The 16,712-nt window shown below is 48.7% G+C and overlaps 1 protein-coding gene across 3 annotated transcripts in view; it reads left to right on the forward strand.

Annotated features, from left to right (window-relative positions):
• The window catches only part of Zdhhc14 (zinc finger DHHC-type palmitoyltransferase 14), a 241,761-nt gene extending 225,647 nt beyond the window's left edge, over window positions 1–16,114 (forward strand). For 2 of the 3 annotated variants that reach the window (XM_050135738.1, XM_050135736.1), the window contains exons 8-9: window positions 507–609; window positions 15,082–16,114. In XM_050135738.1, coding sequence (XP_049991695.1) covers window positions 507–609; window positions 15,082–15,483 — 505 coding nt within the window. In that variant the 3' untranslated portion in view covers window positions 15,484–16,114. The remainder of the gene's footprint in view (window positions 1–506; window positions 610–15,081) is intronic. The other variant, XM_050135737.1, reaches the window with a different exon arrangement.
• The last annotated feature ends 598 nt before the right edge of the window (window positions 16,115–16,712 follow it).

Raw genomic sequence — 16,712 nt, forward strand, 5'->3', positions numbered from 1 at the left:
GTATATTATTTGTGATTTAATAAATAAAAGTTGCCTGAAGATAAGAGGGCAAAGCAGTCACACTAGTCAACCATACAGGCCAGGCGGTGGTGGTGCACACCTTTAATCCCAGCAGCCACACTAGTTTGCCATAGAGGCCAGGCGGTGGTGGTACACACCTTTAGTCCCAGCACTAGAGAAGCATATAAGATGGGAGGAAACGGGTCTTAGGCTTAGTCTGAGGATTCATGGAGACAGGATATTGCCCTTTTGGTCTGATCTCTCTGGTGGTTGGCTGCTTTGCTTTTCTGATCTTCAGCTTTAACCCCTATATCTGTCTCTGGGTTTTTATTATTTGTGCTATACCCATGGGCTCATCTCCCAGGCGATTCTAGATCTCATCAAATTGACACTTGAAATTATCCATTGTAGAGGGACCCCAAGCCTAGACATTTAAATAACGTTATTATTATTATTATCTTTGAGCTTTTCCTCAGCCTCTCCTTCCTGTGTTTGTTCTTCTACAGCCTCATCGACAGAAGAGGGTACATCCAGCCCGACACACCGCAGCCAGCAGCACCATCCAACGGGATCACCATGTATGGGGCCACGCAATCGCAGAGTGACATGGTAGGAACTGCCTGCATCAGGGCCACTGTTCCCTGCGAAGCCCTCTCTTCTGCCGGCATGCCCTCTAACCTAATAACACAGGCCTGAAAAGCAAATGTTAGTAGGAGGGGCATTTGGAACATCCATATGACTGGCATGCTAGCATGGGAGAAGTAAATGACCAAGTCGGACAGTATTCAGGGGGGGGACCGTGCCAGCCAGTGTGACTAGCTCGTTACTTAAGGCGCGCGCGCGCGCGCGCGCGCGCGCGCACACACACACACACACACACACAGTATCTGTGCTCCAGTAGTATATGGCACATTGAAGGAAGCCCCTGCCACGCAATCAGAGATCATGTCAAGGACAGCATCTGCCTTCCCCCCCAGGGCTGGACCTGCTTTGTAGTGTTCATGTCCTGTGCTGCCCATTCCCAGGGTGTGATGTGACTGTACTAATGTACCCTGCTTCTCTAAGTAGGCAGACCAATGCGTCTCCATACTTCCACCCTGAATCTTAGCCCGACCCGAAGCCACTCTGTACAATTTTAGACCCAGGGCTCCGTTATTTACAGTGTAAACCAAACTCCCTGCACACCTCTCCCGAGCATACATGCGCCATGCCCAGACCACCGTAAGGCAGGAGGTGGGGAGAGGGCAGGAAATGCCTTACTGTGGACATCTGCAGCGACTGCGCATTGACCGTGACCCTCGGAGCCTGAGTTTCCTGAGGTGTTTGGAAGCCAGTGGCCTCTCCATTTGCCTAAAGAAGCTTCCAGCTTCCGCAGAACTGAAGTTGAAGCTCCCACCCACCCTGCTGCTTGTCATTTGTGCAGCTGAGTCTCCTACACGGAGTTTCCGGGTCACACAGAGGAGCTGGCTGGGGGTAGACTTGGGGAACCCTCGCTGCTGAGCAGAGAGAGCTGCAAGGTGAAGGTTGATGGCAGGCTGTCTCCAAGACCTGGAGCTAGGAAATCATCCCATTCCCTGGTCACCCAGGACTCAAGCCCCCCTGCAGGAGGATTGCTCCAGCTCATTGTTTGCTGCCGGTGGCGCCTTGGTTGAGTTGTGTTGCTTCACCAGCTAATAAAGCCTCCTCTGAAAGCAATGTGGACACAACGCAGTCTCTGGCACTCTTCTCCATGAACACACGCCCACACAAGGAACCCTGCAGGCCTCTTACCATACTTCTCAGGGAATCAAGAACTGAGAGAGTAGGATATGTGCTCACAAAAGGGAGGATATTGAATTTATTAGGCAGCAGATGTCCAAGATACTTAACGACCTCATTTAATCCTAAACCAACAGTGGAAAATTATCACTCAGTTTTTTTTTTTAGCTGTAATAGGAGTATAGCAGAATTTCCACCAGTGTCTAGTGATTGCTTCTCTGACTGGCACACATACTATATGCATGCAAACTCCCACCCATTCATCCAGCACCTTCCCAAGGTTCTTGCTGTGTGTTGAGTGCTAAACTCCTGGGATAGAAGGCTTATAGTGCTTAGCCCACCCATATTCAAGGTCCTGAGAGTCAGCACAACACGGAAGCAAGTTCATGAAGGCAGTGTTAGCAACCTTCATCAGATGGCAGTGTTCTTAGGGAGACCGGTGGCCTTGCATTAGTCTCCGTGAGATCCCCTAGCAATGACCCCAGATTGCTCTGCACAGCCCTTAGCGTCAGAAGCTAAACAAGGGCATTGTGCAGGTGCTGACAGCCACTCTGGACTCAGTAATAGGACATGGAGTAGTTGCTTTTACATGGCGTTGATCAAAATACCTGTGAGAACAACGTAAGGGAAGAAATACTTCTTTGGGCTCACGATGCAGCTGATGGTTCAGCTGACAGTTGCTTGGCCCCTTGTGCTCGGGCAAGACGTGATGGTGGCAGGAGCGTGCACAGAGTGTGATCTTCACTTCAGGGAGAACAGAAAGCAGAGGGGGGGAGGGGAGAGAACGAGAACAGATAGGAAGAGGATGCCCTCTTTGGATAAACACCCAAGTGACCTACTTTCTCCTAAAGGATCCAGAACCTCCCACCACTGGCCATACCTTGTGAGCCTGTGAGAGACATTTCACAATCAACCCATAATAATACAGAACTGTGTGGTCATTCCGTGGTCCTGGACACTTGGGCCTGACATAGGAGCAGTGCAGAGGCTTCTCTTCCACATGGGGTATTGTAGAGTCAGTAAGCTCTAGAAGTCCAGGTGCTAACCATTACACAGTGGAACTGAAGCCAGCCTGTGGATACCTTGAAGAGGGACAGAGAGGTGAAGGAGGGAGAACTGGCCGCAGAGACCAAATAGCCACCACTTACCCCATAAGTGAGTTTGACAAGTTCCATAGCCTTTCCTGGACTCCATCCTTAAAGTGAGAACATTGATGCTGCCATCTGGTAGGGCTTCTGTGAAGATAAAGTAGGTGAATGGATAGCATTTAAATCTTGCCTGACACAGGGTGGGTACAATGTAAGCCTTTGCTCTTATTATTCCCTCCCTGGCGTTCATGGGTAGCAAGATCTGGAGCAGTTGTAGTCGGACAGGAGAGGACATGGCTGACGAGTGTAAGAGCTACCAGTTATTCGGAGCTCGTGCTGCCTCTCTGGTCCTCAGCATTCCTCGTTTGCAAGATAGGAGCCAGGACTTCCTGTGTCTAAAGTCACTTCCAGCTCTGACCAATTATGGGTCCAATCTTTGAGCATCACAGTCCCAACACACAGGGTAGCCCCACCTAGAAGAGGGTGGGCCATGGCTCTCAGTTCTTCCTCCTCCAACCCATCACGCCCCACAATTCCCAAACTGAGTGCAGTCCAGTCTACCTGCCAACCCCCCCACCCCCCCTCCAGAGATTTGCACTGTGCGTGCCTCTTCTCATTTGTCTTGTGTTTCTTATGTATTTCCGGGGTAAATCCCACTCAGTCGGGACACACAATTATCTTCTTAGGTTGCTCGATTCGCTTTGCTGGTATTGGGCTGAGGCGCGAGAGACGTGGTCTGTGGATTCCTTCTTTTGTAAAACTCTCTGTGTTGGTGTCAGAATGCTAAGTGGCCTTCTAGAATGACTTCAGAATCATGTCCTCTAGTCTTTCGCTGAATAAGCTGTGAAAATGGATGCTGTCTTATCTTTGCCGATGCGGAAGAACTCCCTAGCGAAGCCTCCAGCTTTGAGTTTTCCTCCTTCTGTGCTTAGGAGTCTGTTCCTAGTTTCTGTTTCTTGGCCGGTGTCAGCTGCGGGTGTCCCTGTGGAGATGTGTGCATCTCAGCCATTGCCGTCAATCCCTACCTGTCTTACATCAGTACTGCTCTATTCTGAAAACAGACGGCTGAAATGTTAAATAGAAAGTTCCAGTAACTGATCAATGTGGGAGGAAAGAGACATAGGTGGAGACTTCAGTGCAATTATAAAAGCACACGGTGGAGGCCCGGCCAGATGCTCACTGGGTAAAATCGCTTTCCATCCAAGGATACAAGCCTGATGACCCGTGTTGGGCCCCCAGAACACACATAAAGCTACAAGGAGAAAACCACGTCTGCCAAGTTTTCCTCTGACCTCCACACGTATGCTGTGTTCTATACACACATACCCACACACAATAATAAAACAATAACCTCATTTTAAAAGCTCATGAAATAATTCTCTGAGGGGCAAGTTGGGATATTTTTTGGAGGATAGTCTTTGTTTTAATCTCCGTGTGTTATGTGTGTTCACACGTGTGAGAACAGGTGCACACATGCCACAGCACACATGTAGAAGTCAGAAGACAGCTTCAGTTCTTGGTCCCTGACTTCCGCCTTGCTTGAGGCAGTGTATGCCAAGCCAGCTGGCCCATGATCTCCTGGTGACTCTCCTGCCTCCGACTCCCATCTTGCTCCTGCGTGTGGCTATGCACCACCATGCCCGGCTCTATGTGGTCCTGAGGGTCCAAATCTAGGTCCTTGCACTTGGGTGGGAAGTGCTTTACCCATGGAGCTATTTTCCCAGCCCGAATTTTGGTATTTATTTTATTTAAAAAAATACATGTAACTCTCCCAGCTGAGAGAGTGGTACCTCCAGCCAAAGGACTCAACCAGGGGTTGCGTATCTTTTGCTGTTTGCTTTGCTCTTTCTCTCTTTGAGTAGCATCAGGGCCAAATATACACACCCGGCAGTCTCCTGGAGGTGACACATATGGTAAAATTAGTGATGGTATTTAAGAGTAACAGCACAATTACTTCTTTGGGGCTATTAAAACATTCCTCTCGTGACTTCTAGACTGCCTCTAACGGACATCCCAACTACACACCATTTCTCTCTCTCTCTCTCTCTCTCTCTCTCTCTCTCTCTCTCTCACACACACACACACACACACACACACACACACACACAAAGCCAGCCCAACAAAACCAGCAGGGTCTGACCAGCATTTCCCAACAGCTCCCAAGCCGTCTGGTGTCTAATGCAGCCGGAGATAGCAGGCATCTCTCCTCTGTTCCTTGGAAACAGAAGCAGCTGGCCCAGCTGCTTGCCAAGAAATCCATCACTTTCCTCTTTATGGATTTATTTTACAGAGTTAGCACTCACAATCAATTTGAAAAATCTTGTATCCTAATCCTCAATATGAAACAAACATGCAAATCCATTAATAGAGTCATAAAGTGAACTTCAAGCCAGTTTGAAGCAAAGCCAAGCTGATTGGGTACAGACCCGCACTGCATCTAGTGATGCTCTCTGAGGATCTGCTCTCCTAATAACTTTTTAAGTGCTGTTATTTGTGAGGGCTGTCTCGTTCCGTCCTCACCTCAGCTTAGAAGACATCCCCAGGGGTGGGGGTTTGGATGAGAGCGTTCTCCATGGGAGCATTCATCTGAACACTCGGTCCCCAGTTAGTGGAACTATTTGGAGAGGACTAGGAGGTGTGGCCTTGCTGGACAGTGTCACTGGGAGTGGGCTTAGAGGTTTCAAAAGGCTTCCACCATTCCCAGTGGTACCCTTTCCCCTCTCTTGCTCCAGCCACTATGCCCACCTGCTGCCTCTGTCCTACTCGGGACAGTCCTCTTTAACACAAGAGAAAAACACCCAGCGTCCAGAGCTGTGGCAGATAGGAGTTGTCAGCCTACAGATACCGGAATGGGGAGAGCCGAGGACTCCTAGCACTGACAGACAGAAAACAAGTCAGTATCGTCCTTGCTTCAGGACCCCTTCCAGGGACAACACTGACTCAGCCCATTCTGTCTTGCCACCCGCTGTCATTGTTCCATCCTGCAGTCTTCTTATCGGCCATCTGTCTTCTTTTTTTTTTATTGAGGTGGTAAAAACCATAATCAAAAGCATCTTAAGGAGAAAGGGTTTATTTGGCTTATGTATCCTGAGTTACCAGCCATCAAGGGAAACCCAAGAAGCAACTTTGGGCAGGAACTGAAGCAGAAGCCAGGGAGGAATGCCGCTGCCCGGCTTGCTCAGCCTGCTTTCTTACACAACTCAGGACTACCTGCCCACAGGTGGCCCCACCCACAGTAGGCTGGGCCCTCCTACATCCATCACTAATCAAGAAAATGCCCTACAGGCTGGCCTACAGACCAACCTGAGGGAGGCACTTTCTCAATTGAAGTTCCCTCTTCCCACACGACCCTGGCTATGCCCAGTTGACAGAAGAGTAACGAGCGCACCCTCCCAGTGCCCAGAACACACCTTCATGGCTTCCAGGGTCCAGGCCAATCGGACTGAGGCCAGAGGACACAGCTGTGTGACAAGACAGGCGCTGAGCTCAGCGGTCACCCGCTCACCTCATTCCATCCATGCCCACTCACACGTGTGTCAGCCATTTCCATAGCATAGCAGCCGTGACTTGCCATGGGCTGCGCCAAGCCTGGTGCATGCATCACTCCCATGACCTCCACGATGACCCCAGGAGGTTGGCACTAACATTGGCTCCATTTTACAGATAGAGAAATTGGGTGTGCAGCGCTGAGAGAAGTCTGCCTAAAGAAAACACAGTTTGACCAGAGTCCCTACTCTGAACTCCATGCTATGTTGTGCGCTGGTGAAGAAACGTGGAAAGTCGAAGTGTGTATGAGTTTCTCCCAGAGTCCTTCAGTCCCCACAGTCTGTCGTCCTCATGCTCCCTCCCCCGTGGAAGCCTACTATGGGGGAGATTTATCATCATCATTCGTATTCTAAGGAGAAAAAAGTCAGATTTCAGGGATCTATAAATTTCAAGGATTTGATTTTTTTTTAATTTTATTTACTTATTGTGTACATAGTGTTCCACCTGCATGTTTGCCCGCAGGCCAGAAGAGGGCACCATATCTCATTACAGACGGTTGTGAGCCACCATGTGGTTGCTGGGAATTGAACTCGGGACCTCTGGAAGAGCAGCCAGTGCTCTTAACCTCTGAACCACCTCTCCAGCTCAAGGATTTGATATTTGACTTAGATTTAAAAAGCATTTCAGACTAGGTATGGTGGCTCAGGCCTCTAATTTCATCACTGGACGGTTGGAGGCAGGAGGATTAGAAGTTCAAAGTCATCCTCAGCTACATAGCAAGATAGCTAGTTTGGGCTACATGGGATCGTGTCTCAAGTGGAAGGACCAGAAGGACGGCTCCATGAGGACCTGAGTTCAGATCCCAGCACCTATGTTAAGAGTCAGGCATGACGTGCACACACGCCTGTCACCATGGCACTGTGTGATGGAAACAGGAGGACTGCCAAGGCTTGCTGGCCGCCAGCCTACTTCCGGTTTCAATGGCAGACCCTATCTCAAACAAACGAGACAAGGTGTGACAGGACACCCAGCATCGTCCTCTGGCTTCAGCACTGGCACATGCGCTCACACCCCAACACAAGCACTCACACACACATGTGAACCTACACACCTACACCTACACAAAATTTCCCATTTTAATAATAGTAATAGAACAACAGTAATAATAAGTGTGTGTGTTTTAATGCCATTGGTTGAATACTTCAATCCGGGTGTCTACCATAGTCTCTAATAATTGTTATCAGTAGTGGCGGCTAAGGGAGAGAGAAGGAACGAGGTTGAGTCTAATTACTGTGTCAATAATTACTGTGCCACTTGACTCGATCCTTTGCATTTATTTACATCTCATTTCATCTTCTCAAAGGTGAGGTGTTAATGAGCCCAAGTGAGAGCATGCTAATTGTCCCATTGAGGAGACAAATTCCTCAATATTAAGTGTGTGGCACAGCTAACCGGGGACTGCGCTGAGGTTTCATCCTTGGCAGTCTGACCCCATAAAAAGCGCTCTTCTTAACCCTCTACCCCAGGGCTTCTACATGGAGGGGTTTTCATGATGTTGAGGTAGTCACACCCCACAAGCTTACCCTGCAGAACCCGATTCATCTGTCACAGTCCCAAAGCCAGCCTGGGCCTGTGTGTGATTCATCTACAGCCTCTTCTGATGTGATCAGTACACCTGTCTGTGAGGGCTAACGGACATCACCTGACTGCATCTGGGGTTTCCTAGGAAACAAGCTTCCAGGTGTGTGGTTCTGTAGGGATTGTTTAGCCTCTGGGCACACCTCTAAGGGCTGTGTTGGTTAAGTTCATTGAAGAAGACCCATGCTAAAGAGAGCAACACTATTCTCCAGGCTTGGTCCTAGACTGCATGGGAAGGCAGTCTCTCTCTCTCTCTCTCTCTCTCTCTCTCTCTCTCTCTCTCTCTCTCTCTCTCTCCTTCCTGATAGTGGGCACATTCTGTGACCCTGACTGTACGGCTTACCCTGGCATCAAGGTCCATCCAACTGTAAGACCTAATAAAACCTTCCTTCAGTTGCCTTGATCAAGTAATTTGTCTTAACAGAAAACTAATAAACTCACATGCTGGCAGTTTCCACTCTGGCAAGTGGCAGTATTAGTAAGTGCAGTTAGCCATCCCTCTCTGCATGCCCCCCCAATCCAAACTATTTGCAACTCTTCAGGCTGGTGTAACAGAGCTTCCTGTATGGACTCAAACCAGGTGACCCACCAGGCTGGTCCAAAGTGACCACTAGGATGCTGCTTGGGGTATGTCTTTAGTAACTTTTTCTGCATTAGTCCTCTTCTTTTTCTTCTAGGGCTTCTGATTATATACGTTAGAGCATTCAGTATAAGGCCAGAGGACAGGTCTCCATGGCCCTGAGTATGGTTCTGCAAATTCTCTCAGTTTCTTTGCCTGGGTCTCTTCTTCTGATCTTTCTTGATGTTCAGAACCTTTTCTTCTAGCATCTCCAGTCCACTGCCAAGCTCCTCCGGGGAATTCAGTTATTGTGATTTTATTTCCATAATTTTCCTTTGGTCCTGTCACAGTTTCCCATTTATTCGTGTGTTTGTTAATACTTCATTGAACAATGGACATTCCGGATGGCCTAGTGTCTTCTTTAGACTTTATGAACTTCTTTTGAAGAATGACCATTCCCATTTTCACCCGTTGTTGAATTGCTGGCTAATCACTTTGAATTTTTATGGGCTTGTGTCATGTTTGGTTAGTGTAGGACTGTGAAAATCCATGGGGCTTCTCAGGCCCCTCCCACTGCTGTCTGCTGTAAAGAACTGGTCAGACTTTACTTTTCAGCTTTGCTAGCATGGTATTGTCTTACCTTAGAACACAGCTCTTTTGGTCTTCGTTGTTGTATTGTTTTGAGACAGGGTTTCTCTATGTAACAGCCCTGACTATCCTGGAACTTGCTGTGTAGACCAGGCTGGCCTCAAGCTCACAGAGATCCACCTGCCTCTGCCTCCCGAGTGCTGAGATTAAAGGTGTGCGCCACCATGCCTGGATAGGACACAGTTCTTGTTCTTCTCAAGGCTTCACCTTGTTGGTGTCTTAGCTGAATGCCAGCCTCAGTGATGGAGGGCATTGATGAGACCAACCAGCCCTACCTGTCTCAACTGCAGCATCCCTGTCCAACTCTTGACTTTGTTGTAGCTACTGACTTACAGGTCCTGATAGAGATTCCAGCCCTGTGCTAAGAGTTACAGCCGACTCCCTATATCCCCTCCCTGCCCAGCATCCTCCAATGTCCTAACCCTCAGTTCCAGCCACTGGTATCCCCATACCTGATCTCTCTTTTTCCACCCAGCAGGGCTGCCATGCTGTGGTCAAATGCTAGGCCTTGGGGAATTTCTTTGGCCATAGAACTTACCCTGTGAGTTACTCTTCCACGGAATCTACCATCGCTCATCCTCTACTGCCACCACTTGCCACCATATGCATCTGTCTTTCTGGTCATTTTTGTAGAGAGAGTATATACCTGTCACCCATCACTCCCTCCTGAGGGTAGAAGTCTTGTCTCTGAGTAGATGACCTGAGACAGCAGATGCTCCCACATGCCCAGATGCCTTCACCACCTACTCTCCCCGTGACATACGAGATGATCTCTGCATTGGCTACTCTTCTACTGCTGTGATAAAATGCCATGACCAAAGACAACTTCTAGAAGGCAGAGTTTATTCGAGGTTACAGATACGGAGGAAGGGTCACAGCAGCAGGAAGCCAGAGCAGAGAGCCAAACGGAAGTGGAGAGAGGTCATAGACTCTCAAAGTCTGTGCCCAGTGACGTACTTCCTGCAAGAAAGCTCCACCCCCGAAAGGTTCCACAACCTTCCCAAACCTGACCACCAGCTAGGGACCAAGTGTTCTCGGGGACATTTTATGTCCAAATTGCCACATTCACTGTGACCAAAGCCCATCTCCAGTGCCTGTAACCTTAAAGTATCCAAGGAAGGGAAGTGATGAAGAGAATGGAATCTTAAACTGGAGCTGCAGGAGTCTCCATGCAGAGCCTGAAAAGTCACGGATTGTGGGGGAGCAACTTTAAGAGCTTGTTGCTTGTTTGCTCTTCCCTGAATCTGCACTTCAGGAGGACTCTGGAAGGTGCACTGGTCTTCTGACTGTAGATGTGTGCCCTTAAGGCCCAGGACAGGGCTTTACAGCTTAGCAGAGGTCAACCCTGTCCAGCTTGAGTCCTTCTGACAGAGTTGAAGTGAAAGCTACGAGGAATCTAAGCCATTGTATATGTGAATCTAGACTGCCTAGAAAGTTCTTAGCGTTTCAAAAATTCAGACTTTCCTCAAAATACTGGGTTTATTTCAGATAAGATGTCAATCAGACTAGAATAGAGTGTGTCCCAAGTTTTACCCAAAAGTCTATAGAAATTGAGAGTAAATGATCTTGCTGGTGGTTTGCTTTTTTTAAGGTTTTCTCTTTGTTTTACATTTATTTATTTACGTAGTGTGTGTGTGCATGTGTGTGTGCATGCATGCATGTGTGTGTGTGCGTGTGCGCATGCATGTGTGTGTGTGCATGTGTGTGTGTGTGTGCATGTGTGTGTGTGTGTGTGTGTGTGCGCGCGCATATCCACACATGCATCCAGTGCTGTGTTTGTGGAGGTCCAAGGACATCTATGGGAGTCAGCTCACTCCTTCTATCATGTGGGGTCTGAGCAGGAGCTCGGGTCTTCGGGCTTGGCAGCAGACGCCTCTGCCCACTGAACCAGCTCGCCAGCCCTCTGTCTTCACACTGAAGCACTAAATTCTCATCTAACGTGATTGGAATTAGATCACATCTAACATAATCTAATGACATCGCAACATCTGAAACCATAAATAATTTCTTCACCATGTAAACGTGGATGCTGCCTTTGGCCTGTGACTCAGAGCAAAAGTCCAGCACTCCAGACACAGAGGTCTGCTGGAAGACACTCACACACAGTCAACTTCTACTCTGTCCCCCTCCAGTATCTGACCAACTTTTAAATATAAAAAAGTCCAGTAATTTCATATGCTATAACCAGTGTTTGATTAATGCAACCCTTTTTAAAGGATTATTCTGAAAATGAACATAGTAGTTTCTTTCCATGTGCTCTTCATGCAGATGAACTGTCAGCATCATAAATCGGGGCACTTTTTCGTCTTAAAATCACAGAACCTGTTAGATAAATTCAAATATACCTTAGATGCAGAGCCACCAAACTCAGAGCAAAACACGCAAGCAGTCATAGCGCCCTCTACTGCTGGAAGGTCAAAAGGCCTCTAATGAAAAGCTAGAAAGAGCAAGGAGAGCATTTGGTGCGTGGAGGGGGGGGTGGGAGGGAGAGAGAGAGAAAGGGAGAGAAAGGGAGAGAGGAAAGAGGGGCGAATAGATGAGAAAGAACAAGAAGAAATGCAGGGGAAGAATCTATCAAAGAAAAACATGGAGGGACAATAAGTAGAATATGTAGGGACAGAGAGTAAGAAAATTAAATACAAATATCAACAAAGGTGGGGGCTGCAGGATGGCTTAACAGTTAAAGCCACCTGCAGCCAAGCCTAAGGACTTGAGTTTGAGCCCCAATACCCACAGGGTGGAAGGAGAGCATCGGATCAGCTCCTAAACATTATCCCTGTCCCCTCTCTCTCTCTCTCTCTCTCTCTCTGTCTCTCTCTCTGTCTCTCTCTGTCTCTCTCTCTCTCACACACACACACACCACAAAAAATAAATAAATAGATAAATGAAACTTTAAAGAAACTTTTTTAATCAACAAGAGGAAATAGAAATTAGAAGCAAAAGTTAAAAAAAGGGAAGTGAGGATATTTTTTATTGGGCATCTCCATAGTAACACTGAAAACACTGGCTGCTTTCCAAGCCTATAATATTCTCAAATTCATTCACAACCATGACAGTTCATCCAACCATCATCCTTAGAATTTGGGCAATATGATAAATAGAGAAAAATTCTGACCTGAAAAAAAAATGTAGTGTGTGTGTGTCTGTGTGTCTGTGCGTGTGTGTGTGCGCACGCGCACAATACAATTACAGTCCTGCATAGTCCTCGTTCATTTTATTCAGGTTCTCGAAAGAGATGTTCACAGAAGACACTATTTATAGTATGGAAATTATAAGCTGCAGTGTGCAGGGCCTTCCTGTGATCACTGGTTAGAATCTGATGAGGCCCCACCCTGTCCCTTGTTCAGTCAATAAAACAGGGATATAGGCTGTACTCTGCTGGCAGGGTTGAGTCCTGTGTGCCCCCTGAATGAGTCAGATGGTTTTCAGAGACACGGGGCAGCAGGATTTCAGCCCCTAGGCTCATTGCCCCAACTCTATGCTTACTGGAACCATACAGAGCAAGGAGGAGTTACACAGGCTAAGGAGGCCTGTGAACACAGACTGCAGCCGGGGACTATTCACAACTATGCCTACCCATCCTTTTAGACGTTTAAACAATGTGTGGGCACTGGAGAGATGGCTCGGTGGTTAAGAGCACTGACTGCTCTTCCAGAGGTCCCACATTCAAGTCCCAGCAACCGCATGGCAGCTCACAACTGTCTGTGACCTCAAGACTGACATCCACACACAGATACACATGCAGACAAAACCCCAATGCACATAAAGGTGTTGTTTTTAATGTGTGTAGGAGTCAGGGTTAAAGTAGACACTTGGAGAGATGGCAGAGTGACTTTCTGCAGATGTGCACACTTGTCCATGTCCATGTGTGTGCAGATGTGTGTAGGATACGGCGGGAGCGGGGTGGGGGTGCATGTGGACACCAGAGGTCAGCCTCAGCTGGTGTTCTGCCAGCGCTGTCTCCTTGTTTCTGAAAGAGTCTTTCACTGGCTTGGAACTCATCAAGTAGTCTGGGCTGCAGTCTGTCTTCCTAGCATTGGGATTGCAGGTATATGCTGCCACGCCTGGCTCCTTCCTCCCTTTCTTTCGTCCTTTCTTTTAACATGGGTTTCGGAAATCATACTCGGATCCTACTGTTTGCACAGCAAACATTTTACCAGCTGAGGCTCTCCACAGACCAGATGCCACCAAGGGTCACCATTAAGAATTTCAACAGAGTTCCAGCCAGTGGCTTTATTTATTTATTTATTTATTTATTTATTTATTTATTTGGTCAAGCGGAAGTCTACCTGGTTTTAAAAAAAAAAAAAAGTGAATCACAGGAGAGGTCACAGTACGGGGCTGCACTGCTCAGAGAGCTTCGGTGACATAAAACATGTATGCAGAGAATGTGACCTCAGAAGGAAGCAATGCCAACAAGGGGCCCTAGCCTCAGCTTTCTTGGCTTCACGGTGCCCCACCTCCAGGCCACAGCTGTTGTTTAAGCCAGCGAAGTGATGTTTGTATGTTCACATCCCCGCCTCCTTGTTTCTTTGAGATTCCATTGGCTGGGATGAAACAAGACTCCCCACCCCCATTGCTATATTATGCCCCAGAGCCCCCCTTGAATTTGGCTCTAGCCCTGAAGCCAGGGGCTTTCAACTTCTGCAGCCCTCAGCCTTCCGATCTAGGCTTAGACGGAGGAGGGAACTTGAAAAAGGTGTGCTCCAGGAAGGGTACGTGCACAACAGGGGATGAAATGACATTTGCGATCTCAGGTAGTTGCCTTGCTGCCCCCGTTAAGGTTGCTTTATATGTGTTCCTGTGGGCTGCTTCTGGGTTGCCGGTGATGAATGGCACATCTGGCTGCGCCGATTGGTAGTAACAGGGCTATTAGTGTGTGGTTCTAATCAGGGACTATTGAGCCAGGAAAGCCAAATATTTACCAAGTACCATATGTAGTTGTTGTTGGTTTGCAGTCAAAGGACCCAGCCTCAACACTGGATCCATCTAGTTGTGAGGTCTTGAGCAAGCCCCGCAGCCCCTGTGTGCCCTAGTCCTATTTAAAGAGAGGAAGTAGGCTTGTTCCCCAGCTAGTAGTTTGATCCGAGCGCCACACTCATTGCTTCTCTTTGCTGTTGGGAAGCTTCCTTCTGACTCTACTATGAGGAGCCGGGCAGGATGGAGTTTAGGGTTCCCCTTTTCTGTGCAGTGGCTTCTGGTTTCTCAAGTGTCTACACACTTCAAAGCCAAGGTGGGCAGGGCAACTGGGATCCCCATCTCACAAACCAGAAATGTGTCTCACTGCTCTGTGACGTCAGCCACCTGTAATCCCAGCTCATAGGGGGCAGATAAGGGTAGCTGGAATAAGCCTGCCAGCTAGACTAATCAAATTGGTACATCCCGGGTTCAAGAGGGAAACTCTGCCTCAGTACATACGCTGTGGGGGAAGGTACCTGATTTCAACACCCCCCCACACACGCACGGGTGTGCGCATACAAACACATGCACATATATGTATACACTTGCATGCACACCACATACAAATACATACACAAAAACAAAAGTTCTCAACCTACAAGAAGCAGTGGTCTCGACTGCTGAGGGTGGGAAAATCCTGTAACTTTTCCGGGATTATTTTTAAGTGGCATCCTGCAAGTTTGGAGTGAAGGCCATGGGTATATAGCTGATAGCTGACATTGCACCCTGGAGGTCCACCAGTGAGTGCCCGCTCATCAGAGCACTGTATTCGGCCCCTCAGATTTGTATGTGTCATTTCTCTGGATGCCGGCTCCTTGCCTCTCTCTGCCTTACTGACCAGTCACTAACGGTTTCTCTTCTCCCGCCCCTCCCCCGCCCCTGTCTCACCCTCTCCCTTCCCTGCCTCTCTCTACCTTCTCTTTGCTGGCTCCCGCTGCTCTCCAGTGCGACCAAGACCAGTGCATTCAGAGCACCAAATTCGTTTTGCAGGCCGCAGCCACTCCTCTGCTTCAGAGCGAGCCGAGCCTCACCAGCGAAGAGCTGCACATGCCTGGGAAGCCAGGGTTGGGCACCCCGTGTGCTAGCCTGACACTGGGTCAGCCCACGCCACCCTCCTCCATGCCCAACCTTGCCACCGAGGCCACGCTCTCAGACATTATGCCCCTAAAGGACGAGCACGGGGGCCACCAGTTTCTGACCCCGGATGAGGCACCGTCACCGCCAAGGATGCTGGGGGCAGGCAGCCCCCTGACACATAGCCGCACCATGCATATGCTGGGCCTGGCCAGCCAGGACTCTCTGCACGAAGACTCCGTGCGGGGCTTAGTAAAACTCAGCTCCGTGTGACCTGCACGGCCAGCCGCGGGACCACAGGTGACAACAAACGGAAAGAAAACAATGGACCTAGCCAAGTGGACATTTTGTTTGGAATCTGCCAGGTGGGCCGGGGAAGAGAGGCTCCTCTAAAGGAGGAGCCTGGAATGAACGAGGCTGCGTGGATGCAGCGCCCTCTGTCGGCTGCTCTTAGGACAGACACGAGGAAGGTTTTCGACACTGGCGGCCAGACTGAAATTGCACTTAATGTAACGCTACTAATTGAAATTGACAGGCCGTTCCATTTGTTCGTTAAAACAAAACAAAACTCCTAACGGGAAAGGCCGACCAGACCTGGGTTTGCATGCCACACTCGTGCTACAGTGGTGGTATTCCAGAAGACACGCTGCTTTCTCTGTTTTCCTTCCTTTCCTTCTTTTTAATCTTGTGAAACTTTCCAGAGCGACAGACTGAGCACAAAGGGCGATGCCATCCCGCGTGGACTTAGCTGCAGAGGGTTACTGGGGCCCGTCCTGCCAGGGACAGACATTTAACCTTCTGCCAGCGCTTAGATGGGGTGTTGTATTGTGCCACCGTTTGGCAGTCCTCGCCTCCTGTGTGATGAACATCCTGTGGACAGCCAATAAAAATGACTCCTCTGCTATTTTTTTGATCTGTATACAATTGTCCTTAACAGCTTATATACAAACAGTCATTTATTTGTTTGTTTGTTTACATTATCTTTGGTAAGGAATAATTCAGCACAGCCAAAATTCAGATCTTAGGACTGTGGGATTAGCGGGTGACTCCTGGGTGGGAGCTGAGCTTGCCAATAGTCCCCAACCCTTGACACCCTCCCCTTCAGGGTCTGTTTATAAAACAGGCTTATCAGGGTTTGCTCTACACTTAAAGCCACCCACACGGCTATTATGTGTAGTAGGTGAAGGGAAGGGTACTCAGGAGAAGGGTTGTTGTCTGGCTGTCTTCTCAGTCTGTGTGATGCTGGGGTGTTGCAGAACCTCATAGACACTTCACAGCCCTTGTGAAGCAACACTGGTGCCATGCTGGACCTGAGGTTACGTAGTAGCTCGTGCTCTAAGCTGAACACACAGGAGGGTGACTCTAAGATGGCTGCTTCGCTTGTCTGCCTCCGGAGGGGAGCAACATCCTAGGGAGCCAGACTGATCTGAAAGCGGCTGCAAGGAGCTCACCACCACTCACTCCAGCCTTCTTTTCCAGCGCCACATCCCATGCCCAATTCA

Source organism: Alexandromys fortis, unplaced genomic scaffold (genome assembly GCF_014885135.2).
Source record: "Alexandromys fortis isolate MF-2015 unplaced genomic scaffold, M_Fortis_MF-2015_v1.1 scaffold_23, whole genome shotgun sequence".
Taxonomy (NCBI): domain Eukaryota; kingdom Metazoa; phylum Chordata; class Mammalia; order Rodentia; family Cricetidae; genus Alexandromys; species Alexandromys fortis.